Source organism: Penicillium hispanicum (assembly GCF_028827665.1).
Source record: "Penicillium hispanicum strain IBT 35686 chromosome Unknown utg000004l_segment0_segment0, whole genome shotgun sequence".
Classification (NCBI taxonomy): Eukaryota; Fungi; Ascomycota; class Eurotiomycetes; order Eurotiales; family Aspergillaceae; genus Penicillium; species Penicillium hispanicum.
This window is the reverse complement of record NW_026623196.1, coordinates 3202295-3228185: the sequence shown is the minus strand read 5'-3', so window position 1 is coordinate 3228185 and position 25891 is coordinate 3202295. Positions and strand designations below refer to the sequence as shown.

At 53.3% G+C, this 25891-nt stretch overlaps 10 protein-coding genes across 10 annotated transcripts; 6 read left to right on the top strand and 4 right to left on the bottom strand.

The window, feature by feature from the left end:
• Positions 1–152: 152 nt before the first annotated feature.
• N7459_004992 (aconitate hydratase ACO2) lies at positions 153–2603 on the top strand (the record flags this gene model as incomplete). Its single annotated transcript, XM_056944176.1, has 2 exons — positions 153–197; positions 252–2603. 2 exons carry the CDS (start codon positions 153–155, stop codon positions 2601–2603), a joined length of 2397 nt encoding a protein of 798 aa, XP_056801059.1.
• A 945-nt stretch (positions 2604–3548) lies between these two features.
• On the top strand, positions 3549–4788 carry N7459_004991 (putative L-serine dehydratase; the record flags this gene model as incomplete). Its single annotated transcript, XM_056944175.1, has 3 exons — positions 3549–3637; positions 3717–3770; positions 3849–4788. 3 exons carry the CDS (start codon positions 3549–3551, stop codon positions 4786–4788), a joined length of 1083 nt encoding a protein of 360 aa, XP_056801058.1.
• A 654-nt stretch (positions 4789–5442) lies between these two features.
• On the top strand, positions 5443–6099 carry N7459_004990 (cupin domain-containing protein; the record flags this gene model as incomplete). Its single annotated transcript, XM_056944174.1, has 1 exon — positions 5443–6099. The coding sequence occupies one exon, from the start codon at positions 5443–5445 to the stop codon at positions 6097–6099; it is 657 nt and encodes a 218-aa protein (XP_056801057.1).
• A 433-nt stretch (positions 6100–6532) lies between these two features.
• On the bottom strand, positions 6533–7193 carry N7459_004989 (ankyrin repeat-containing protein ANK1; the record flags this gene model as incomplete). The annotated part of the gene is made up of 3 exons (XM_056944173.1): positions 6533–6855; positions 6944–7121; positions 7179–7193. The coding sequence occupies 3 exons, from the start codon at positions 7191–7193 to the stop codon at positions 6533–6535; spliced, it is 516 nt and encodes a 171-aa protein (XP_056801056.1).
• A 477-nt stretch (positions 7194–7670) lies between these two features.
• On the top strand, positions 7671–8230 carry N7459_004988 (DNA-directed RNA polymerase III core subunit RPC11; the record flags this gene model as incomplete). Its single annotated transcript, XM_056944172.1, has 3 exons — positions 7671–7683; positions 7751–7960; positions 8043–8230. The coding sequence occupies 3 exons, from the start codon at positions 7671–7673 to the stop codon at positions 8228–8230; spliced, it is 411 nt and encodes a 136-aa protein (XP_056801055.1).
• A 1316-nt stretch (positions 8231–9546) lies between these two features.
• N7459_004987 (translation elongation factor EF-1 alpha) lies at positions 9547–11144 on the top strand (the record flags this gene model as incomplete). Its single annotated transcript, XM_056944171.1, has 4 exons — positions 9547–9551; positions 9624–9753; positions 9835–9973; positions 10033–11144. 4 exons carry the CDS (start codon positions 9547–9549, stop codon positions 11142–11144), a joined length of 1386 nt encoding a protein of 461 aa, XP_056801054.1.
• Positions 11145–12055: 911 nt separating this feature from the next.
• Positions 12056–13335, bottom strand: N7459_004986 (MAGE domain-containing protein; the record flags this gene model as incomplete). Its single annotated transcript, XM_056944170.1, has 3 exons — positions 12056–12732; positions 12876–13242; positions 13309–13335. 3 exons carry the CDS (start codon positions 13333–13335, stop codon positions 12056–12058), a joined length of 1071 nt encoding a protein of 356 aa, XP_056801053.1.
• Positions 13336–13751: 416 nt separating this feature from the next.
• Positions 13752–14354, bottom strand: N7459_004985 (putative pathogenesis associated protein Cap20; the record flags this gene model as incomplete). The annotated part of the gene is made up of 2 exons (XM_056944169.1): positions 13752–14243; positions 14304–14354. 2 exons carry the CDS (start codon positions 14352–14354, stop codon positions 13752–13754), a joined length of 543 nt encoding a protein of 180 aa, XP_056801052.1.
• A 2657-nt stretch (positions 14355–17011) lies between these two features.
• N7459_004984 (60S ribosomal protein eL27) lies at positions 17012–17759 on the bottom strand (the record flags this gene model as incomplete). The annotated part of the gene is made up of 4 exons (XM_056944168.1): positions 17012–17019; positions 17082–17418; positions 17634–17689; positions 17753–17759. 4 exons carry the CDS (start codon positions 17757–17759, stop codon positions 17012–17014), a joined length of 408 nt encoding a protein of 135 aa, XP_056801051.1.
• Positions 17760–18317: 558 nt separating this feature from the next.
• N7459_004983 (uncharacterized protein) lies at positions 18318–25421 on the top strand (the record flags this gene model as incomplete). The annotated part of the gene is made up of 1 exon (XM_056944167.1): positions 18318–25421. One exon carries the CDS (start codon positions 18318–18320, stop codon positions 25419–25421), a length of 7104 nt encoding a protein of 2367 aa, XP_056801050.1.
• Between the last annotated feature and the right edge of the window lie 470 nt (positions 25422–25891).

The following is a 25891-nucleotide window of genomic DNA, read 5'->3' as shown; positions in this document are numbered from 1 at the left end:
GCTCTTTTCCCCACAATGTTGGAGAACCGATATCGGCATATCTGCCAACCAATCAGCGGCGAGACAAATAAGGGAGATCCGACCGCGAAAAAAAAGCCCTCGGAACCTCAACCTTGACTCTTTCCCCAGTGTCCACCCCTCCACAGTTGACAATGGTGAGCCAGTTGGTTTGGCAACGGGCTGCTGCCTCTCGCAGGGTGAGTTGGATCCAAGATTGGTGAAATCGGCCTGCCCGTGACTGACCCCGATAGCTCGCCGCGCGCCTGTCTCCGCAACGAGTCACCCGTGGCCTGGCCACCGAAGCCGCCTCGTCGCGTATGCCGCCCTACCCTAAGATCGTCCGAAATCTCGAGCAGGTCCGCAAAGTTCTCGGCTCTGAGCGTGCCCTCACTCTCGCCGAGAAGATCCTGTATGCTCACTTGGACAACCCGGAGGAGTCATTGCTCTCCGGAACCAACAATGGTCGCGATATTCGGGGCACGGCCAATTTGAAGTTGAAGCCCGATCGTGTGGCGATGCAGGATGCTTCGGCCCAAATGGCCCTGCTTCAATTCATGTCCTGCGGTCTGCCGTCAACGGCAGTTCCGGCCAGTATCCACTGTGACCACATGATTGTGGGTGAGCGTGGCGCCGACACCGACCTACCCGCTTCAATCCAGGGCAACAGCGAGGTGTTTGACTTCCTGGAGAGTGCTGCTAAGCGCTATGGTATTGAGTTCTGGCCTCCAGGTGCTGGTATCATTCACCAGAGCGTGCTGGAGAACTACGCCGCTCCCGGTTTGATGATGCTAGGTACCGACAGCCACACCCCCAACGGCGGTGGTCTGGGCGCCATTGCCATCGGTGTTGGTGGTGCGGATGCCGTCGATGCGCTGGTCGATGCGCCGTGGGAGCTGAAGGCCCCTCGAGTCCTGGGCGTGCGACTTGAAGGTCAGCTGAGCGGCTGGGCCTCGCCCAAGGATATTATCCTACACTTGGCCGGCAAACTGACGGTCCGCGGTGGTACCGGTTTTGTCATTGAGTACCACGGCCCCGGCGTGGAAACTCTCAGCTGCACCGGTATGGCCACCTGCTGTAATATGGGTGCCGAGGTGGGCGCCACAACTTCGCTTTTCCCTTTCTCGCCTAGTATGGTGCCGTACCTGACAGCCACTCACCGTGCCCACGTCGCGCAGGCAGCTGCTGAAATCGCCGCCTCGGGCCCGCACAATCTTCTTCGCGCCGATTCGAAGGCTGAATATGACCAACTGATCACTATTAACCTGTCCGAGCTGGAGCCGCACATCAACGGTCCCTTTACTCCCGATTTGTCGGTTCCTTTGTCTAAGTTTGCCGATACTGTCCGCGAAAAGAAGTGGCCTGAGACTTTCGGTGCTGGTCTTATTGGTAGCTGCACCAACTCGTCTTACGAGGATATGACTCGCGCCGAGGACCTGGTCAAGCAGGCCTCTGCTGCCGGCCTCAAGCCTAAGTCGGACTTCTTCATTACCCCCGGCAGTGAGCAAATTCGGGCAACTCTTGACCGTGATCAAACCCTGTCCACCTTCTCCGAGGCTGGTGGCACCGTGCTGGCTAACGCTTGCGGTCCTTGTATTGGTCAGTGGAAGCGCACCGACGGCGTGCCAAAGGGCGAGGATAACGCCATTTTCACTTCATACAACCGCAACTTCCCCGGTCGTAACGATGGCAACCGTCGTACCATGAACTTCCTGGCTTCTCCCGAGCTGGTTACTGCGCTGGCCTACTCCGGTAGCACTACCTTCAACCCCATGACCGATTCTCTGAGTACCCCAAGCGGTGAGACCTTCAAGTTCCAGCCTCCTCAAGGCTCACAGCTGCCGGATGCCGGTTTCGAGGAGGGCAACCCCAAGTTCCTGCCTAGTGCCGCTGTGCCCGATCCTTCTTGTGAGGTGATTGTGTCGCCGACCTCGGACCGCCTGGCTCTGCTGGAGCCGTTTGCTCCTTTCCCCAAGTCCGATCTGTCCGGTCTGCAGGTTCTGTACAAGGTCAAGGGCCAGTGCACCACGGACACCATCTCCGCCGCCGGACCTTGGCTCAAGTACAAGGGCCATCTGCCTAACATCTCTGCCAACACCCTCATCGGTGCCGTGAACGCCGCCACTGGCGAGACCAATGTTGCGTACGACGAGAACGGCGCACAATTTGGTATTCCCGAGCTCGCTGAGCAGTGGAAAGAGCGCGGCATCGAGTGGCTCGTTGTTGCCGAGGACAACTACGGCGAGGGCTCCGCCCGTGAGCACGCCGCCCTGCAGCCCCGCTACCTGGGTGGTCGTGTCATTGTCGCCAAGAGCTTTGCTCGTATCCACGAGACCAATCTCAAGAAGCAGGGTGTTGTCCCTCTCACCTTCGCTAACCGCGAGGACTACGATCGCATCGACGCCTGTGACAACGTCGACACCGTCGGCCTCTACGATGTCCTGCAGGCCGGTGGCCAGGGCGAGATCCAGCTGCGCGTCACCAAGCGCAAGACCGGCGAGGAGTTCCTCGTTCCGGTTCAGCACACCCTCAGCAAGGACCAGTGTGGCTTCATTCTAGCAGGTAGTGCTCTGAACCTGCTGGCCAAGAAGGCCCATTCGCAATAGAGTGTTGTTGAAACAAAAAAGTCGGTTTCGATCAGGAGTTGATGATTCGGGCTGCGGGATGCATGTTTATACAGCACTTTGTATCTGTGGAAACTTAGATTTCTGTCTTTTTTGCGGGCTAGATGATATCCAATGTGACATGTATTCTATTTGTAAAAACTCTGGGCTTTCAATTGTATTTATGACAGTCGAGCAAGTAGGATTGACTCAAGCCGTCTTGCATCGCTTCCTGCGTAAGAGCACCGAGTTGAGCAGATTGTATCATGTTGGGTGGTATAAATGGCAGGTCGATTCTGCCTCTTCCTGTCTCCACTGACGCCATGCAAATTTTCCAGTAACTAGTTTGATGCCGATTGCTCGATCTTGACCCAGTACGTGGGAGATTTTACCTCTTTAGAACGTGGAGTGAGGCTTTTGATAGCAGGTCAGAATATCATCCACGGTCTCCAAGGAAAAGAGGGCTGACTGTAGCCTCTGCAGGCGCCTGTGAAGCGTATAGTTATGAGCGTCGCATAATTTTAGCAGGAGGTCGAGACACATTTGGGGATGGAATAGATTTGTGGCCAGTTTAGTCTGGCTGTTTTCGTTCGGTACGTGATCAAGCGGAACGTGGATGATTTTGGATATGGTATGTTTAAGTATTTTTATAGAGATCGTAAATAGCAACTCATGGGGAGCTATATAACAAGACGGATCGGTAGATGAACGGCGGAGTTGATGGGGAAGCTAGGTAGTGTGCAGCGTGATTTATAAATAGTCCTGCTGGTGGAGACGCGGGTATAAAAGGAACCGCCCGCGCCCTGCGCTTGACAACTACCCCTCTGTCAAGTATAAATCTTAGACAGTCCTCCGAAGTCACCTTCTGCAGGTAAGCCTTTTGGCTAAGAGGGATTCTCCAGCGCTTTCAATTGCAATAACTGCACAACTCGCTTTGCTTTATGAGCCATGGCTTCTTCTGCTGGTCACAACGTCAAGAAGCCGTGGATCGAGACACCATTGATTGAGTCGGCGACATTTTCCCAGCTAGCAGGGTGGTAAGTTAGACACCTCATGGCAAGCTCGAATAGTGCAAGCCCCCGACTGAGCCACTCTGACACAAATCCTGACATATAGTCGAGTCTTCCTCAAACTGGAGCTTCTTCAGCCGTCAGGATCCTTTAAATCCCGGTATGTCAACCACCAGGGATCATCACCAGGACCAATTTCCATGAGCAGAAACCCCTAACCATATCCTGTTCCCAACAGAGGAATTGGAAATCTCATCCGCTCATCCCTTGCCGATTCCACCAATGCAAGCAAGACGATCCATTTCTACAGCTCCTCGGGCGGAAATGCCGGTCTGGCGGCGGTGCGCGCTGCGTATGACCTCGGCTGTCCCTGCACAGTGGTTGTACCGCATAGCACCAAACCGCTCATGATCTCTAAGCTACGTGCAGCTGGTGCAACGGACGTAATCCAACATGGGGCAAGCTGGTTCGAGGCCGACTCGTACTTACGAGAACAGTTCATCGACCACCAGAACTCGACAGCCCGGGACGTGAACGTCTACGTGCCACCTTTTGACCACCCACTTGTCTGGGAGGGCGCTGGGAGTATGGTTGGCGAGATCGCAGCGCAGTTGCCGCCACAAGAAGGAGCAGACGATGCGGATGGGCTTCCTGACGCGATAGTCTGCAGTGTCGGAGGCGGCGGACTTTTCAATGGCATCGTTGGTGGGCTGGAGGATTATCTTCAACAGCACGCTGCTGCTAAAAGCAAGAAAACTGTGCACGTCGTGGCCGTTGAAACTCAAGGTGCGCACTCGCTTGCCCATTCCGTTCGCGAAGGCAAGCTATCTTCGCTCTCGGCGATTACTTCTCAGGCGACTTCACTTGGTGCCTTGCGCGTCGCGGAGAAGACATTCGCCAATGCGATGTCTCCCCCCTCTGGTGTGGCAGTTTCCAGTGTTGTTGGCTCGGATGCAGAAGCTGCGAGGGGCATCTTGCGTCTCGCCGACGAATCGCGACTGCAAGTGGAGATGGCTTGCGGCATTAGTTTGGAGGTCGCCGTTTCTGGGAAGCTGAAAGAGGTGGTGCCTGATTTGAATCCGCAAAGTCGGGTCGTGGTGGTTGTCTGTGGCGGAAGCAATATAACGGCAGAGATGATTGCAGAGTATAGGGAGCAGCTGCAAAATGGCTGGGACTAGGGCGACAAGCTTTCTAATATCCATATCAGATGCTAGATAATAGGTTAGGTAATATATCAAAACATTGACTGGTTTACTATAACTGAAATGGCATCCAGTAGGGAAGGGATTGATCAGGATCGACCAATTGGAATCAAGGAGAAGTCTGAGTTGCGATTCCGCCCAATCTGCCAATTTAGGGGCTTAGAATGGATCAACTATTAATGCGAGTCCAGGATTCATGGCTTAGATCATGTGCCCCCTGCTCAACTTCGATCTCAAAAGGCACCCCAGCCAGGATAAGCAACGGAGTGAGCAGCTCAGGTCATTGGTGTACTCGATGCTGATCGCGACCCGTACCATTACCATCATCAATATCACAATCAGGCGCACAATTAGAAGACACATTTCTGGTATGTGAAAGTGGATGACGGGCGCCTTATTCCCTTTGATTACGAACAGTCACTTTGATTCCGCCTCCAGCGCTGCCCGCTCAGGCCAAATAGCTTACATACGCCGTGTTTGTCAGCGCGGAATCGTCCCCGGGTCCATCGGCATCGCACATGATTCATCAAGTGGATAGATGTACACATGTAGACTATAAAAGCCCAAGTGCGCGAATTCAATACTCACATTCCATGAACCTTATTGCAGACTCATTATACTCCTCCATAAATGCCTCGCACGACGACAAAGCACCTTGCGGCTTTAGAGAGACCGAACCATGTCACCTACACTCTCCCAAGTTCTCCCTCTTCGCCCGTCGTGACGATCAGCATCCCCCCCAACAGCAGCTGGACATCTGGCCCGCATTGGCACGAGACTCACACCGAATATTTGCGCGTCATTCAAGGCACGGCCAAAGTGGCTCTGAGTGGCCACACACGAATCGTTCGCCCTTCGGACGGCATCATTGTCATCCCCAAGTTTGCGGTCCACGAATGGAGTCGTGTTGATCCTGCTGGAAGCGGTGGAGAGGTGTTCGATGCCGAAGAGACCCTCGTCGTCGAAGAGTGGACAGACCCAACAGATGGTCTGAAGAATGTCTTTTTCCGGAATTTAAATGGCGTTATTCTGGACGAAACGCAGGGTGGGAAAAGTCCACCTCGCAGCGAATGGTGGTTGACGCTGCAGTTGTGGGTGATCTTCCATGGACTGGATAATTGGCCAGTTGTAGTCGATGGTCCTCTTTGGCTCCGCTGGATCATTACACATCTTATACTTCGACTGGGTGTTTTTGTAGGGAAATTGTGGCACCTGCAAGCTATATACCCGGAGTACACGCCCGATGGTCTCATACCAGGAGGACCGAAGGTCAACAAGGGGGATTAGATGATCGGGCGGAGTCGCGTGTCCATCTATCAGCTGTACATACAACCTTTGCAAATTCAATTCTAAGCTGTAATATCAAGTCCAGACACAGTACAGAAGTTTTCCGAAATCAATCGTAGTCATTCGATATTGATAATACTCTATGCTTACTTTAGATATACCGTGCACGTCTAGCAGTATAGAGCTGTTTCCAAGATTGTCTCCAAGGTTCGTAATCCCGAGTACCTGAAAACTGAACGGACAGGCACAATCGTGTAATGTATTCATAGCAGAAAAAGACATATCGAGGCCAAGTCTAAAGCTCGTGCGTGCAACATGCATACCTCAGAAATAGAAACAGGCTAACGCTCAAAGACAGGGCTCTCGCAAACCTCGGAGGCTCCGGGAAGAGCGCATATCCGAAACGCATCAAACAGTATAGATAGATCCCAGTTCATTCGCTATCACTGGCGCTATCATGCTCCGAGTCATTGCCTTCATTTTGGATGCCCTCGGACATGATGTATTCGGCCTGCAAGAGGGCCTGCTTGATCTCGGGCTTGTCAAAGACAAGATCCGCGGGCTTTTGGCCATGCTTATTCCGCACCCGAGGGTCGCAGCCCGCATCACACATCATCTTCACCATTTCCTGTCCCAACTCGGCGTCTTTGTCATTGGCGAAGCGCACGGCTATGTGTAGCGGTGTGTCCTTGTCCATGCGGGTGAGAGGGTCACATTCAAAGTACTGGATGTCGAAGAGAGCGTCCATCACGTCATCTGTAGGCTACGGGTTAGCGAGATGGAAGAGATTGGCAATCGTTACCTAGTAGGCTTCAGGTAGAGAGGGTTTCAAGAGTCAACGTACAGCTACCGTACAGAGCACAGATGTGCAATGCGTAGTTCCCCAGAGCATCCGTCACCCCGTTGAAAAATTGTGCCACATCTTCGTTTGATTTTTCGTTCATGCTGTCTAGAACTTGCTCGATCAGGTGTGGTTGGTCCCGACGGCAGGCTTCCACGACCAGCTCCCGGGGAGAAGCGCCCTGAGCGTAGAACAGTCAATCGGGATCCCAGAGTTCCCCATAGCTCCCAGGACTCACCTCTTCATCTGCCATTGTGCTAATATTCAAGATCTCTGAGTAGTTGTGGGAGATGCAGCTTTCAGCTCGGAGTGGTGACGCTGAAACGGGTCTGAAACGTAGGCAGCCACAGGTGACAAAGCAGTGGGGATAGAATCGAAGAACGTGTTGCAGATTGCGAGTATCGGAGTGTGAGGAATATGTACAAGCCAGAGAATAATAAGTCAGAGCAATCGAGCAGCAAGAGGTGTGTACTGTCGGGGTTGCGATTGGCTTCCCCAGGGACATCCCACATGTCGGATCAGGTGATTTTCCGATGTCCCCCGCCGCCAAATTTAGCCGCGCGCTTAGTTCCGCCCGCGCATCATGACCGCGGTCCCTGCGAGGCTTTTCGTTTTCTGGATGTCCGCGTCGGAGTGACTGGCTTCTTGTTCGGTTAGGCCTTTCTAGTGCCTCCAACTCTCGCACTCGTCCTATTTTCGCTATTGCGCCAAAGCTGCCACCCCTGCCAAGATGCCGTTGGTTTGTCCGTCATCCGAATGATAGAGCTGGAGAAATTCTGCACGGCAGCGACTGACTGGTTTCTACTCTAGTCTGCCCCAATTGCAGCAATGCGCTGACGATTTCCCGCGCCGATTCCACCACACAGTACCCGATGGGCGTCAATCGATTTGAGTGCCGGACTTGCCCGTATGAATGGGTGCTTGACAAGAAGTGGTTCGATAAGACCGAGGTGAAGGAGAAGGAGGTGGAGGAAGTGTTTGGCGGCAAGGACGAATGGAAGAATGCGGATAGTGTCGCGAGTGAGTTTTCCGGGTCCTCGGGATCTGTTCGAGGTCAAGGTCGAGATCAAAACAAGCTGACGGTACATTTCTTTCAACGCAGCACAATGCCCTGCGGAAGGCTGCAATGGCGAGCGCGCGTACTTCTACCAGCTGCAGATTCGCAGTGCCGACGAGCCGATGACTACGTTCTTGAGGGTAGGTGTCTCCCTTACATATCCGCACGAGTCCCCGCATTATCTGACAGCTGGGCAGTGTACCACTTGCGCGACGCAGTGGAGAGAAAACTGAGAGCCTCGGGGAGGGGGCTGCACGGCAGGTTCTTTATGGTACGGAACATTTGGCTGTGTCTCCATTGTCACACTTTTTCCTTTTTCCCCGGGTCCCTTGGGCGATCACCCATTCCCGCAGGGGTGTGTTTCAGCCAAAGAAATGGCGCATCTCGGAGGTGACCAGGCGTTTTGGGATGGCCATTGCAAAGATAGCGAGTTAGATACCCAGTGCTCGATCGACGTTAGAGCGATCCTACGTGCACAGATTCATTTGCGATCAGCGCCCGAACAAAAAAAAAATTGGGTTAGCTGCGACCACGGGTCTCCGCCCCGACATCAATCATGGACCCGATTGTATAGGAGTCATACACAGTTCTACCTAAGTTTCGGGCGGCCGATGGCTATGCTAGGCCGATTATAGATGCCGACGCGTTAGCGGCTTCCGAAAGGGATCTAATTAATATGATTCAAGCAATTGCTGTGTACACCTCCACATCATGATAGTCTATAATTATCACCAGCTGTGGCAAAAAAAAAAGTCTGATACTGAAATCATTCGGTGGGTCCCGCAGATTCGGTTTGGCGGTGACCGAATGCCCCTCAGCCGCGGGGTTGTGATATGCAGAGAGAGAAAATCATGGACAGAGTGTCAATCGGAATTCGGCGGGGCGAGGATTAGAGAAATCCGAGTGACCGAAACAATGCTCAGAATCAGAACTAAAGAGGAACCCATCGTGATGGCCCGACCTGCGTTGCTGCCCAGTCTCATCCACCTAGAAACACCCAGTAGTAAATGGACCAGGGCAGAAAGGTGGGCTGGAAGGAGCCCGCAATGAGAAAAAAAAAATTCGCACCGGTGGGGCCCGGCGGGAGAACCATGGAAACGGGTGAAGTGGAATAGAGCTGGCAGGTAGCAGGTACTTGCTGCGTGTATGTACCAGGGCGTTGCAGAGGGAGTACCTGGTACCGACAGCGCTAAACAGCCCACCATGAAGATTTTGCGTGGTGGGGGGAGCAGGCCGCTGGTGCACCCAGCCAATCAGAGAGCGCCATTTGCAAGGGCTTGAACCCGCCCACGACTCGCCTCTCTCGCTTGCCCCTCCATATAAGGATTTCCCCTCCTCCCCCCTCCCACAGAGTTTTTCTTTCTCCCCCTCGTCTGCATCAGTACGTATATCTTCCCTCCCCCTACCTCTTTCACTTCTTTCCTCTTCATCCTCGCTGACTCTCTCTGCTCAGTACCTCTACGCGCGCCGTAGTCCCTGAGCAATCTCCACAGGATCCTTCTAGTATCTTACAAAGAACTACAAGCATTCACACCACCTAACCGTCATCATGGGGTTCGTCGCGCCTGCCTGCCTGCATCCAGGCCCGTCCTCCCTCGATCCATCCTGCTGACCCTTCATCCACAGTAAGGAGGACAAGACTCACATCAACATCGTCGTTATCGGCCACGTCGATTCCGGCAAGTCGACCACCACCGGTCACCTGATCTACAAGTGCGGTGGTATCGACTCCCGTACCATCGAGAAGTTCGAGAAGGTACGTCCTGCCACCACGGTCCTTTGGCTACGGCAGCCGTCAAACGAAATTTCGATTCTTGATCACTGACTTCCTGAATAGGAAGCCGCTGAGCTCGGCAAGGGTTCCTTCAAGTACGCCTGGGTTCTGGACAAGCTGAAGGCTGAGCGTGAGCGTGGTATCACCATTGACATTGCTCTCTGGAAGTTCCAGACCTCCAAGTATGAGGTCACCGTCATTGGTATGTTGATGCACTTCGCTCTCTCACGCTGCCTATCGTTTCTAACTCTCCCTCCATAGACGCCCCCGGTCACCGTGACTTCATCAAGAACATGATCACTGGTACCTCCCAGGCCGACTGCGCTATTCTCATCATCGCCTCCGGCACTGGTGAGTTCGAGGCTGGTATCTCCAAGGATGGCCAGACTCGTGAGCACGCTCTGCTTGCCTTCACCCTCGGTGTCCGCCAGCTCATCGTCGCTCTTAACAAGATGGACACCTGCAAGTGGTCCGAGGAGCGTTACAACGAAATCGTCAAGGAGACCTCCAACTTCATCAAGAAGGTTGGCTACAACCCCAAGAACGTTCCCTTCGTCCCCATCTCCGGCTTCAACGGTGACAACATGCTTGAGCCCTCCACCAACTGCCCCTGGTACAAGGGCTGGGAGAAGGAGATCAAGGGTGGCTCCAAGGTCTCTGGTAAGACCCTGCTCGAGGCCATCGACGCCATCGAGCCCCCTGTCCGTCCCGCCAACAAGCCCCTCCGTCTGCCCCTCCAGGATGTCTACAAGATCTCCGGTATTGGCACTGTTCCCGTCGGTCGTGTCGAGACTGGTATCATCAGCCCCGGCATGGTCGTTACCTTCGCTCCTGCCAACGTCACCACTGAGGTGAAGTCCGTTGAGATGCACCACCAGCAGCTCAAGGAGGGCCAGCCCGGTGACAACGTCGGCTTCAACGTCAAGAACGTCTCCGTCAAGGAGGTTCGCCGTGGTAACGTTGCCGGTGACTCCAAGAACGACCCCCCTGCCGGCTGCGCTTCCTTCAACGCCCAGGTCATCGTCCTGAACCACCCCGGTCAGGTCGGCGCTGGTTACGCTCCCGTTCTGGACTGCCACACTGCCCACATTGCTTGCAAGTTCTCTGAGCTGCTTGAGAAGATCGACCGCCGTACCGGTAAGTCGGTTGAGGCTTCGCCCAAGTTCATCAAGTCCGGTGACGCCGCCATCGTCAAGATGGTTCCCTCCAAGCCCATGTGTGTTGAGGCTTTCACTGAGTACCCTCCTCTGGGCCGTTTCGCCGTCCGTGACATGCGCCAGACCGTCGCCGTCGGTGTCATCAAGTCCGTCGAGAAGTCCGCCGGTGGTGCCGCCAAGGTCACCAAGGCCGCCCAGAAGGCTGGCAAGAAATAAGTGATTTGCGGATGACACAGAGATGCCGTGATGATTTTTTTTTCTTAAAAATGCTTTATGAGTGGAGCTAGACTTTGCTGTGTAGTCCCAAAAAACTACATACAGATTCGTGACTCATGTCAATTCTTCCTGTTCTCTAAGATCTGTAGCATTAAGCATTTCTATCCTCTTAGTTCATGTGGGCGTGGAGACTTGTTCACAGCTTTGTAGTGTGTTGAGACTGCCTTTGTGGAGACGGCTATCTACCCGTCGACTCCATCCACAGCTCTCTCAAGCGTATCTTCATTACCTACTTGCACTTTCCCTTCCTCTTCAGTCCTTCAATGTATTTCATTCTGAGTTGTCTACTTAGTGTCCTCAGCCCAGGTTTTGAGCACCCCTAAATCCGGTTTTCTACGTTCTATGCACAGCCCAGGCCAGCCCGCCGATAAGTAGGACCAGTCTCATTGGACCAAGTAACAACCGCATATTAGATTCTCAATCCGCCTGCCCAGTGGGATTCTGAATCTTATTTTCGGGGAGAAACTGTCGTGCGGTGCGCCCGGAATGGAATTGCGTTAATGGCGAGGCGAGTTGTCATTTGCGCTGTGTAGGGATATTTATGTGGTACTCGGTGTGGATTGTCGACGTAGTCGACAACGTTTCTTTGGATATGCTTTATTTATGAGATTTCTAGGGTAGGAATCTTTGAATATATAGTTGACTATGTAATTGTCTTCTTTATGTCAATCAATGCTTGTTAGCATTGTCTTGACTTATGAAACAAAATTATGTAGTTTTCTATGAGATCCGTGAGTAAAGAGATCTGCCCTTTAGCTCGGATATTTTAAGCAACGCATCTCGGATATCTGCGTATCAAACAGCAGCAAGGACGCAGGACAGGAAGACCAATGGCACACAGAAAAAAGAAGCTAGTCGCTCTCTTCTTCCTCTTCGTCATCGTCGTCTTCATCCTCCTCCTCGGCAGCAACGGCCGCATGCCTCGACGAGCGTCGAGGGCCTTCACTGCGCCGCCCATCCACCTCTTCATTCTGGCCATTCGACGGGGTCTCCTGCTCCGTCTCCCGTCCAGCCTGCCTGACATTCACAATCCCCAGACTCCTCCGCAACCGCACCTCAAACTCTTCCCTCTCCTCCCTCTCCGCCTGCGTAAGCTCCCCATCGCCCTCCGCCCGTCCGTATACCTCCCTCACTAGCCCCGCCACTCCGCTAGACCCAACCTCGACCTTCCCGCGCGGCCCAACCATGTACTCAATCACCTCCTCGCCGCCATCCACCTGCCGCGTCTTCACTAGGTACCCCTCCTTACATAGCCGTTGCAGGAATTTGTCCGTGCGGTCGATGGGCGTGTACGTGTCCGCGTTCATGCGCGCCAGATACCGCTGCAGTTTCTGCTCGACGAGCGAGCCGCCATTGAGCAGGACCACGGCGATGACAAAGCTGTAGATCGCAGTGTAGGTACTTTCCGTCGCGGAGGAGGGTGCTTTAGTCGGGACGAGAACATCAGGATTGCGGTACGCTGCCGGGAGCGTGGTGGTGAGGACCCAGGATTTGTTGGTGGAAGACGGTTTGTCGGTCTTTTGGGCAGCTGCCGTCGACCGCAGTCGTAGTTAGCCACTTGCACATTTGAGCACCATATCGTAGGCTACTGGCGGAAGCAGCGGAAAGCATTCGCCCGGCCGAACCGGACAGAGGATGGGGTTGTGGGAATCGGAATTGTGCAAGACTCACCGCGTCGCTGTGTGATGGTGACCTTCTCGCGTGCCGGCAGCTCGGTCATCTCCATGCCGAATCGCTGGCGCAGCTCGCGCTGCGCGGAGTCGAAGACCAGCTTGAATTGGCGCGAGCCCTGCTCGCCCAGCACTTTGGCGCTGATGTCGGTGCGGCGGATTGGGAGGCGAGAGTATTCGCTCGCCAGCGCGAGCCGTACCATCTTCTTGACCATTGCGTCGGTGCTGGATGGTGCGCCCGCGCCGCTGTCTTCGCTATCAGGGGCCTCGCCAGCTGGGGAGGCTGTTCCTCCGCGAGGGCGCTGACGACGCATGTTGGTCGTGGTTTCGGGAGTCGACTCGTCGGAGTCTGCTGGGTCTGGGTTGGCCTGTGGGATGGTGGTGGTGGTGTTAGTGTGGTGGTCCGATGAGGAGAGATACTGCGGGAGACTGACCGCTTGTCGCTTGCGTACTAATGGCATGGTTGTGGTCGTGTAGAGAGTGTTGAATCTTGGTGAGGGTCGAGTCGACGCGACGCGACAATCAAAGGGTGATTTTACCCCATCGGGCCTGGTCTGTGCGCTGGCTCTCTGTTCGGGTGGGATGCTTCGTAAGGGCCGAGTGACGCTGATGCGAGTGACTACTTGGGACTTGGTGCCGGAGACTGTACCTACTTGGTTGAGGAAAGTACTTCTGTGCTGGATTGAACAGTGTAGATGAATGTCTTATCGTGTACATCACTAGGCAATGGAAAAAAAAGTATATCGAAGTGGATAAGGCCAGTGCTGCGAAAGATCCAAGAACACGGAACGCATTAACGATAGCAACAAGAGAGGTATTATTTTCTCTAAAAATAGCAGAAAGTAACAACGCCAGAGGACAACAAGAGGAATCTAAATCAGTGGTTGGCCTTCTCGTTCACGGCATCCTTGATCTCCTGCTTCGCAGTCTGGAACCAAGTACTGGCCCAGCTCAGCGACTCCGATGACAGCACCAGGCTGGTCGTGATGACAGCCTTGCCGGATGCAACGACGCCATACCCACCACATTTCTTGTACTCCGTTCCGTAGGTGTCGAAGACGTGGTGCTTGACATCACCCGCGAAGCGCACCGGGTAGGATGCGTGGTTGTAGATGGTACCGCGAATCTTCTGAGTGTCTTCACGAATGATGGGGAAGCGGGTATCAATCTGGCTCAGGCCGCGGTCACCGAGGGAGTCGGCACGGGTAAGGTACGGTGCGATGTAGCTGTAGGGCTTCACGAAGTAGGGAAGGACGGGTTTGGCAAAGCGGGCATAGCCTTCGTCGGCGTACTGCAGAGACTTGGCACCGTAAGGGTTGCTCTTGAAGAGGGTAATGGAGTCGGAGATGACAGGGTATGAAGTGAGGTGCTGCGGCAGAGAGATCGGTTAGTGATGGGTTGTCTCAGCCGGTGATGGGGGGCGACTTACGTCGAGGAACTGAGAATGTGCCTTCTCGCCGTTAACGACCGGTTCACCCATGATGTCTGAGTGGGCGTGGGGCATTAAGTCTGGGAGGAAGGATAGAAAGGGCTTTGGAAAGAGATCCAGAAGGACAGAGACATCAGAGGGAGAGAAAGACGGCAGGTGGGCTGTATATCATCGTTTTCACATGTGATGATTGCGCCCGCATTATGCAATTGGGCTCGAGACCCCGATTGCACCATCTAGGCCCGGCACTTTTTGCCTCTTCGCTTCGTCTTCGACTTTCCACCCTTTTCATTTTTCTTGTTTTTTTTTTCATTTTTCATTTTCTTTTTTTGTTGTTGTTTTCGCAGTCGATTCACTTCACCTTCCACCGAGATGCTCCGTCCCTTCCCATTAACGGCACCCAGTTGAATCTGCTAGAGTAGTGGCAGCAGGAGCAGCACGGAATAATTCTCTACTGCGTAATGGCTGCTCACGTCTGGGAAAACTGCATTGGTCTGCGACAATGCGACATTCCAGTTTTCTCTCGACGGCCAGTTCTATTGATAAGGAGCTCACATGTGATTGCGGGTCCAACGTCGACGCATGCGTCTGAACGATCAACTCTAGTCGGTACTCACAGAGGAAAGATGTATTATTGGAGAAGGCAAAAGCATAAAAAATACTATGATTCATCTAAGGTTCCGAGCTTGAGTGGTGTGCTTTTCCATTTCTCTTATCTGGCCCAGCTGGTGACGCGCCTTCTGTGCACTGGGTTGTAGTGACCAGCTGGACCATAAGCCCCAAACCAAGATTTGCGACCCTCACACCTCCCCGAACCAAGGAAAATGCCTCTTATCAGCGGACACCTACGGCACCTGCAGCCCGGGTTCAACTGGTTCATGTCCCGCGAGTCCAGCCTCGCCCGTTTACACCATCAGTATCCACTTCATTGGCCTGAGCGTCGCCCCGAACTCTCCAAACGTCTGTCGCATTACGGTACGTCAAGCGTGCAAGGATGCATTCTAATCCACCGGCACAAGGGTTCTGGCCAGGTTTGCGATCAGCCCCGGTCGTCTGCGTACCCCAGCGTGGTACGGGCTGACCGGGTGATTCGTCCCTTCAATTGTCCGATCCTCGGCGATTGGCTTTGACTATTTGCTTAAACGAGGGAACCCAAGTCACCACTAGAGACTGGACTCTCTTTCCGACGCGCCGGCGTTGCTATTGGCCGCTTCTCGATGCGATGGCATCCGGGGGCATGATGGTGCCACTCGCCCCACGGACATAAATCGGGGCTCCTGCACCCACCTCCCGCTGAATGGGAGAATATGATTGTTCAGAAATAAGAGACAGCTGAGCCTCGTATATGGAGGAAGAGGATGTGCCTCGCCGGGGCGGACCCCCACACTAGTCGATAGATGCGCAAAGCACTGGTCGATCTGGTGGCAAACTGCGTGAAGCGGCCGTTCTGTTAGGTCGATCATCCCCAATAGGGGAGAGCTGGACATCATAGGAAGGTGGGATACTGTCATAGTGGATAGATAAGAGGAGCGGAGGTAGTGAGCCATCATGAAGGGATATAATTTGGGTGCTGGTGGATGCCGCAATGCTAGACACAGCATGAGGCAGTCCTACCTGGGATGTAAATCATTTCCGACATGCGTCCCAACGTCTTGGGGCCCCGGATCCCCCCAGATTTGCCTAGGCATCGCATCGCGAAGCCTTCTTGTCTTGCCTGCAATCATTTCTCAAGGTCACCCGTGCACTCCTCGAGATGCATTCGGATATGCTTGACTTGCGTCGCAAAGACCATGCCACCTGCTTGAATGGTACGCAGCGGAAGTAGATCGGAAGTGCACTGTTCGCGAGCCGGCCATGTTGGCAGATTTGTTTAACTGGGTGATGGATCCTGCATTTGTTTTTTCCCTCAGCGCCCAAGGGAGTCTTGGCAACCGTATATAGTGTGAAGCTGGCGGCTAAGGGTTTAAGCCATGGGAGACTTCACATACGACGTTGTCATAGGTAAGGGCGCCATTAATCGGGTTGTCCTTCAGAACCTCAGTTAATAACCAAGGTAAATTCGTTACCCAGCCGATATTGGGCAGACATCACACTCAATGATTTGATTTATATATAATTAAATATTAGTATTTATGTATTCACCCTCAAAATTATAATAGAAAGAGCATTTGCGGCTTGGCCTGGATGTTGGGTCACTCAAGATGTAGTCTGCTTAAGATTCTGATCAAGTGGACTGGAAGCTACAAGCAGCTTTACTCGCTTCTCTAATTTTGACGCGCTGCTACATAGGACCGGAGGATGTAGACCTGGCGCACGGTCGAGGTCACGGCGTGGACGCAGGGTGACGATAGGGCAGTAGGGAATATAAGAAACGATGCAGACACGAGACCACTCGACATCGGGCATGCGGGGAGCTCAGATAGCCTGGTGGCTGGACGCTGGGTAGGTCGTGTAAAGCGAGGCAGAAGACAAGTCGAAGCAAATAAAGAATTGTTGTTCATATTTTCCATTTCATTGAGACGAGCGCCAGATTCTGGCGTGGCGCTCCTCGTGCACACTGGAGTTCATCGATACATTCCCGATTCTGTTTCCAGCTATGGTATATGTCTTTCCATCCCATCGCAGGGACCGAATGTGCTCGATGCTTTTTTCCCCCTGCCTTCACCCAAACCGCGCGCTCAAAACGACAAAACGCCCGAGTAAACCGTTTAGAAACCTGCGCCACAGTCAGCAAGCCATTTGTACATAGAGACCCAGGCCATGAGGGGGGAAACTTACGCAGAGGAGTGAAGAACCAACGGTTCTTGCCGCTGGTGTAACGGTCCTCAAGGGCCTTCTTCACGGTCTTCTTGGCGTCCTCGCGCTGGGAAACCTCCTTGAAAGTGTCGGGGGTGACGGCACCCTTGAGGCCCTCAAGCTCGAGGGTGTAGCGGGTGGGCATCAGGTGGTTGTAGTTGACCACCTTGATGAAGGGCTTGACGCGGCTGCGGCGGTCGACCAGCTTCTTCCCCATGCGGCGGGTGACCTTCTGGGGGTAACGCTCGATACCGGCGACGATGGCGTAGGGGAAGGGGTGCGCCTTGGAGCCAGTGTCGTTAGGCTGGACAATGACGACCTATAAGTCGAGAAAAAAAAAGCGCTGGTCAGCACTGGAACATTTTCAATTGTGCATCGGCAAATTCCAGCATTCCCCCTCCACCAGTTCAACCCGCTGTTTCTCGTCGCGTCGATCAAGAGAATCCAGAATTCCATCTCTTGCTTGCTAATCCAGTATTCGTCTGCGCAGTGCTCTTCATCATCCTTCGGGAGAATCAAGGCGTTGAGTCGTACCTTCTTACCGGCGTAACGGCCACGGGTGATGATGGCCACACGGCCCACTTTCATGACTGTCGCAGCATTCTCGTCAGTATGAAATCGTGGAAGATGAAGCGGAGGAATCGGATACGCACACTTCATTCTGAAGGTCCCGGGGGGCGGCGAGGTTGGCGGGTGGTTTGTCGAAGTACGGAACAGTCAAGATCGAAGTGTTAGTTTTTTCGCTTGGGTAAGAGAGGGTTCAGGGCAAGGCCAATTTGTGTGCTGCCTAGTGATTGGCCAATTTACCGACAGGCGGCGGCTAGACTGGATGGGGGATATTTCCCCATTCATACTGGTGCCGGGCCAACCCCGGCTCCTTCCGTACTCACCGCCCTCACCGCCCCGGCGACGTTTTGTTTACATGACGACGATCGCAGTTGCCCCGTTGCTATGGAACACGATGATGTGTAGGCCGCGTAGTGGTTGCTCTCCGCTACCTCCACCTGCTTTTCCTTCTCTTATCAAGTTGATCTCCCGGTGATCCTAGTTCTTCACCGTCTTTCGCGCTGCTTTGTTTTCTAGCGATTCGTCGTGTTTTTATGCCTTTGACGACCTTTTTTTGACTTTGCACGCATTCTCCGAATACATTCCATTCCGCAATTTCCTGTCAATACCTTCCTGAGACACTGTGACCCTCCACAGTCCCGAAGAAACACCATGCCATCTCAAGATCGGGATGTTCCTTCCCGTGATCTGGAGCTGATCAGACATCAACCGACTCAAAACGAGCCCACTCGGACCACAGTTCCAATGTATGTCATTGTCCATACTGCAGAAGCTATGCCAACCATGGATGACTGGAAATTGATGCTAAAGCGCCGCTATCGCAGGTGGGACAGTTCTGATCCCGAGCGTGCACCTCCACCACTGCCCTTGAATCCTCGCTCCATGAGCCCTGCTACGAGATCCCACGTGTCGCCCAACATCCAGGCTGTGGCGGCCAAGTTCACCGATAAGCCGAGCGAGAACGCTCCTAGCTCCTATACAACAAACCCTATGCCTACCAAGCCCTCATCACCGGAGCGATCATTGGTAAAGGGCCACTACCACAAGCGCATGCAGTCCCTGCAACCAAGTGACACCAAGGGCGACGCCCGCTCGGAATTCCTAAATTATCTAGAGAGTCGTTCGCCAGAGCGACCTCTCCGCGCGACAGTGATTGAGCCAACGAAGCCGCAGGATACAACCAAGTCTGCCGAGTCACCGTCCAACCGCCCAACGTCCGCAGGGCGTGAAATCCCTAGCTATGTTTCGAGTCGCTTCCTCTCTAAACCGATTCTTGGAGAAAGCACCCCTCCATCCGCAACTATGTTAGCACTCCAAAACATGCAGCTTCCCGCTGAAAATGATCCTCCATCACCCTCCAAGCCACCGAAGATGATAGCGGCACCCAACGACCACCAAACGCATACGATGGATACTCTCGCATCGCAAATCCACAGTCTTACTGATATTGCGAGCAACTTGCAGCGCGAGATGTCGAATCTCAGTCGTCGAAGCAAAGACAATGCAACCGATCTTGTCAGTCTAAAGGCAGCGACGAATGCTCGCGACGAGGATATTCGGAAGAGCCTGAAGGATCTGTCCTCTAGTCTCACAACTAAATTGATGGATGGGGATGCTCTAAGGTCTGATCTCAGTTCTTTCCTAAAGGCTGAAAATGGGATTAACTCCAGTGAACCGGATAGTTCTCCCAACTCGAAGAGAAGCTACTCTGTGCCGCGGATACCCAGTCCTAATCCTTTTGCCGCCCTCGATCGAGATCTATGCGGTTCGCCTGCACCAATTTCCGATGGCTCCGCCAGTATTGCCTTGCTCGAAAAGGTCTTGCGCGAAATGGCTACTAAAGAAGGTGAGGAGAAGCTGTTAGAACTTGTCGATGAGATCAAGGCAAGACCAGCCGCTACTGCTTCAGACAAGGATGCCGATAACAAGATCACCAATATGCTGGAGGAAATTCTCAACCTCGTCAAGGAAGATCCTTCTAGCAGAGCTCTCGTGCGTTCCATGAATGTTGTCAACAAGACCTATCCCAGTGCCGCCAATCCCGACGGCGCTCGGTCGGTTTCAGCTGCGTCCATGGACCCAACCGCCACCGTTCGCGCGCTCGATGTTCCAAAGGGTGATAAGGTAGATCAATCAACAGCTAGCAGTGATGAAGTTCTCGCCATACTGCGAAGTGTTAAGAACAGCGTTGTTGAAAGTGGAGGCATGACGAACGGCGTGAAAGCCCTGGTTCGAGAGTTGCGTGGTGAGGTCCTTGGAATGGGACGTGACCTTGCTCGCAAACTGGAAAATGTCGAGTCAAGCCGGGCGATTGAAGATCAGCAACAGCCTCAATTGGCAAGTCCAGATGAGATATCTGCCATTGTCAACAATTGTCTCCAAGACCTTCGAGAGCAGCTGGCTGCTACTATCAGCGAAAGCCGACAACACTCGTCAGCGTTGTCAGAGTTTCGTTCAACCTTGAATAGCGCTGAAATTTACTCTGTCGTTAAGAAAGCTCTCGATGAGCTCGAGCTTCCGCAACCCCAGGCTGAGCCTCGTGGGCCGACAATGGAGAAGGAGGACATCCTGGAGACCGTTCGCGAGGCATGGGAGACATACAAACCAGAGATTGAGCTACAAAACTTTGGTTTGGAGCGAGATGAGATCTTGGATTGCCTCTCTGAGGGCCTCAAGTCCTACCAGCCGCAGCATGAACAAGCTGTTACCTACGATCAAGTTCTGGCCGCCGTTCAGGCAGGGATGCAGAATTTTGTCCCTCCCCAACCAGAACAGCCTCCCTCTATTACCCGCGACGAAATCATTCTGACTATTCGCGAATGCCTTGAGAAGCCTGAACCGACTTCTCGATCGCTGGACGAGGACCATTACAATCACCTCAACTCCATTCGCGATGACATTCTTCATGCAGTGTCGCAGAAACTTGAGTCAACACCACGCGCTCTTGATGAAGATCACTTCAACCACTTGAACAACATTCGTGATGAGATTCTCCACGCTATGGCTGAAAGGCACGAGCCTGCTGCTCGCTCCCTTGATGAACACCAAGTTGAGCATCTGAACAACATTCGTGATGAGATCCTCCACGCTATGGCTGAAAGATACGAGCCTGCTTCCCGCTCCCTTGATGAACACCAAGTTGAGCATCTGAACTCTATTCGTGACGAGATCCTAAATGCCGTCACGGGATCTATTGCCACTCAAAGCATGGTGAGCAAGGAGTCTTTTGATTCCGGCCTTGGTCGCGATGAAATTGTTAGTGCCATCTCTGATGGCCTGGAAGCACACTTCACCACAGCCAAGGATATGGACGAATCCCGGATTTCTCGATCGGATGTTGTGAATGCTGTCAATGAGGCTTTTAACGCTCAGCAGTCGGCTCTTAGCACTGGTGTCCAGCCGAGTATCTCTCGTGATGAGATTATTAATGCCATTGTTGATGGTATTGAACTCTCTAATAAGGCCAACGAGTCTGCTGTGAGCACCAATGTTCAGTCCAGCATCTCTCGAGAAGAAATTTTAGAGGCCATTGCTGAAGGTTTGGAGAGATCTAACGAATCTCAAAAGTCAGCCTTGACAATTAATGATCAGCCTGGTATCTCTCGCGAGGAAGTATTCAATGCCATTGTCGATGGTATTGAGAGCTCCAACACGATGACGCGAGAAATCGAATTGAATAAAGACGATCTCATGGAGGCCATTACGTCTGGTCTTCACGAAGCCACAAACTCCGCAAATTTGAATGTCGGTGACCAAGTGCTGGAGCGACTTCAAGACGTGGTTGATGGCATGAAGGAAGAGTTCAAACAGTACTCTGCCGCCAATGGAAAAGACACGGAGCAAGTCCTCGACACCATCAAGGATGGCCTCGATGTCGTTCGACGAGAGATTGAGTCTTATGTCGTCACGGCTCAGGATGTGTCCGGGAAACACGAGATCATCGACAACGTCAAAGAGGGATTCCGATTGTTACACGCTGATATGGAGAAGACCATCACTGATGCTTCACTGTCCAACGTATCACGCGGAAACCCTGATACTCCGGAGCTTCTGGACGTCATGGAGAAGGAGTTCGAACACCTCCGCCAGACAATCGGCACCCTTCTCGTGAAGAACGGTGGAGCTGGCGACAAGGATGAAATTCTTGATGCTATTCGTGATTTGGCCGAACAGCACAAGGCCAAGGGTGGCAACGATGACGTCGTCAACGCCCTTCGCGAAGAGTTTGAGAATATGCGCGGAAGCATGGATATGAGTGTCGTCCGATCAGAGCCACCCTCCGAGAAGGAGGATATAATTTCCGCCCTTCGTGAGCATTTCGATACTCTCCGTGACGAGACCATGTCACGCAAGGATGGCAGCGAGAGTATGCTATCTGCCACTAGCGAGCTTCTCGATGCATTCCATGACGGCATTGACTCTATTCGCGACGACCTGAAAAGGGTCTTGGAGAAGCCTGCCGAGTTCGATAGCACGGAGATCCTTGACACAATTAAAGATGGTCTTGCTGAGTTGAGGCTCGATATTGACTCCATTCGTCGGTCTCAGAAGGATGCCGATGATGCCAGCACCACGCGTGGGGGCGAACTGATGCTTGCCAAAGACTCCGGACTGGGAGGTGATATCGACAGTCTGAAGACGCTCATTACCCAACTTCAAGACAGGGTGGAGTCCATCGACTCTACTCCTCGTGACACTGAGCCGGCCGAAGATTCCCTCAAGCGAAGCCACCTTGACGAGGTTCTTGTTGCCCTTCAAGAAGTTCAGATGATCGTTGCGGATATTGGTAGTAATAGAGAAGTGCCCGAAGGTGCTGCCCGAAAGGAAGACATCAATGGCATCGAGACCCTCCTCATGAGTACCAAAGCGCAGATTGATGAAATGGTCTTCCCATCTCCTGACGTTATTGCTACTTCTGAGCACATCGGCATGCTGGAGGGCATGATTAAAGAAGCCAAGGACACCATAACTGAACTTTCCACCCGTCTCGAAGCCGAGGCGCCAACAAAGTCCGAGATTGGTACCCTGGAGGGCCTCATCAAAGATGTTTGGGTTGCCCTGGATGAGCTGAAGGGCAAAACAAAGGATGGAGAGGAGGCAGAAGGAGACAATAATAGGGACAAACTTCTGAAATCCGACTTGCAAACCGTGGAGGCCATGGTCTTCGAGGTCAAATCCCAGATCGATGAGCTGAAACTCCCTGATGTCGAGACTCTGCCATCCAAAGAAGAGCTCCAGGAGCTCTCGGCGGTTGTCACTGACTTCAAAGAGAAGATGGAGGCGAACAACGAGATGACCGCACAAGGGTTCGACGCTCGCAAGGTCGAGCACGCCGGCTTGGCAGAGAAGATTGAGGAGGCCAAGTTCATCGTCCATGAGCTTGGTGACGAGCTTAAGAGCAAGCTTGATGGCAGCAGCGAAGGTTTGACTGAGCTTAAGCAGCTTCTTGAGGGCCTTGCAATCTCTGCCGAAAACTTCTCTACTGTCGAAAGCATCAAAGAGCTCACCGACCTGATTAACCGCGAGTTCGAGCGTGCTCGTGGTGAAGAAGATGCCGGGAAACTCGAAAAGGAGGAACGCGACGCTGCTGCCATGGTCAAGCATGATGAGACTCGTGCTGCTATCATTGTGGAACTCGGTGCCAAGATCGACGAGAAGATTGCACAGGTGATAGCCAAGTATGAGGACGCCCATACATCACTGCATTCCAAGTTCTCGGAGGCCGAGGAACGGGACCTCGCTCACGCTGAGACCGTGACTAGTACCAAGGCTCTCGCTGAGGATATCAAGCTCGTGATCGGCGCTATGGGCAACAATGTCAATGACACCTGCGAGCGCGTGAGTGAGGAGACCAGGACTCTGTTTGGCAAGGTTGACGAGTCGCACACTCGAATGGAAGAGCTACATAACGACATCAAATCACACCAGGAGCAATCTCGTACCGAGAATGAGAGAGCTGTGACGGCAACTGAGCGTGTGGAGAGCAAACTGCTTGAATTCCATCCTCAAATCCTTGAGACCGTTCAGGAGATCCTGACGGTCGTCAGCCAACACTACGATCACTCGCAGAAATCAGCCGAGGAAGTCAAGACAGAACTATCTGCGTTGCCCAATTCCATTCCGACCATGCTCCCAGCACTGCCTCCTCCGGAATCATCACGTGAACTTGATGACCCTGTCCACTCGAAGCTTAATGACCTTTTGGAGCATGCCAAGAATAACCCATTACAGGAGGTCCTCAGCACGCTCATTGAGCACTCAAAGAATGATCAGCTGCATGAGAAGCTAGACCGGGCTCTGGATCAGGGGTCTGGGCCCAATGACCAGATCTATGAGAAACTCGACCAGCTCCTTGAACATGCGAGCGATGGCAGTGGATCTGTTCACGAAAAGCTGGATGCATTGCTCAGCCGCCCTGCAAACACAACTGATCCCGACCACAACGTCACTCAAATGATGAAACTGGACGAGATGCACAAGGACATCATGGATACATCTCGCCGCATGAACGACATGTTTGCCGCTCAGTCTGCGCTTGTCGCCGACGAAACTGAGCGAAAGCGCCGCGAGGCCGAGGAGGCTGCCGTTGCCCTGGAACGGAGAGTTGCCCAGCGCGAACAAGTCGAAGCCGAAATTGTCGGGCTCCACGAGGAAAAGGACTCACTGCTGAAGATGATTCACACTTTGAAGACGGAGAAGGATGACCTCGCCAAGCAGAATTCGAAGTTGAGCAAGGAGGTGTCTGGTCTCGAAACAGCCCTCGAGATCCGTCACGAGGAGATGCGGCAGATGGAGGACCGTGCCGATGGCCTGGAGAAACGCATTCTGGAGGGTGTGCTTGACCATGCTCGCAGCGTCCTGCTCAGTCGATCCAACAGCCTGCAGTCCATGAACCTCAAACGGAACCGCAGCACCCGCACATCCCGGACTGGGGCTCGAAGTCCTAGTGTGACCAGCACCACCAGCACTGCCCGGGAGTCTAAGGATGCCCGCAGCCTTCTCGGAAATGGTGTTGGTATGGCTCTGAAGCGCCGTACGCCCAATAACTTGCAAGCTGGAACTACTGCCGTTCAACCCAATATCGGCAAAGAGCGCCGAATCCTCAGCTTGAGCCATGTTACGGGCAACCGCGGCGCGGACCGACAAGTCAGCGCTAACAGTGGCATCACCAACTTGAAGCGCAGCCATTCTGTCAAGTCCAATTTCTCGCTGCGCAAAGCCTCGTGGGCTGGTCGTATGTCTGTTGCAAACAAGGAGAATGAGGCCTTCCCGGAAGAGGAGGAGCCTGGTAGCGAGGTGGAAAGTGATGTAGGCACCGAGCGCCGACCCAGCTTTGCGGGAACCGGTCGCAAGACGAGCTACGCCGAAACAGTGACCGACAGCGTGGTGACGGGTGTCACTGACAGCGTCATATCAACTGATCGTCGGACCAGTGGTCTGAGCACCACTGACAGCCAAGTTGGACCTCCTCCCAGCTCAATCACTGGCAACGATCATGAAGAGGCGGAAGATGATGAATCTGATCAACTATCGGACTCAGATGACGATGCTCAGACAGCTCGCGAGGATGATGATGACGACGAAGATGAGCACCGAGAGGAGCATGGCGAGAACGAAAATGACCTACAACAAGAGCCCGATGCCATTGATCAGCACATCTCAGAAAGCACTGAGGCGGTGGAGGCGGAAGTTATGAAATTGCTTGAGGCACCACCCACTGATAGTGGACTGGGGACCGAGACGGCAGTCGCGTGAAGAGCCACTCAACTGGTAGTTCTGGCCTTCTTTTTCTCTATTGGGCGTTGGGTGTTCTCTGTTTTCCTTTCATATACCACTCCTGTGTTACCCTTGTGTCTATTTTTGTTAAGGGCTTGTATGAATTCCTTTTGTGTCTATGAATAAAACATTCCTTCTGTGCGCCTTGGTCACAACTACCAGCATCTCTCTATTACGGTAGTCATTGGAGTCATTTGTGTCTAATCACCTGGCATGTAGTTATATAGTCACTCGGATACACGGCCCCCACGTGCCTCACGGGTCTGATCACCTGCCCCAATAGGCAATTAGTCATGTGATGTCCCAACGAATCTGTCGGCCTGAGGCGTTACCGAGGCCAAATACTCCAGAGCTGGCGCTTCGCTCTTTTCTTCTGCTCTGCTGCGCATGGAGTCTCGAGGCGATTCAGGAGGCCTGCCAGTGCGCTCGACAGCTTCATGGTCGATCTG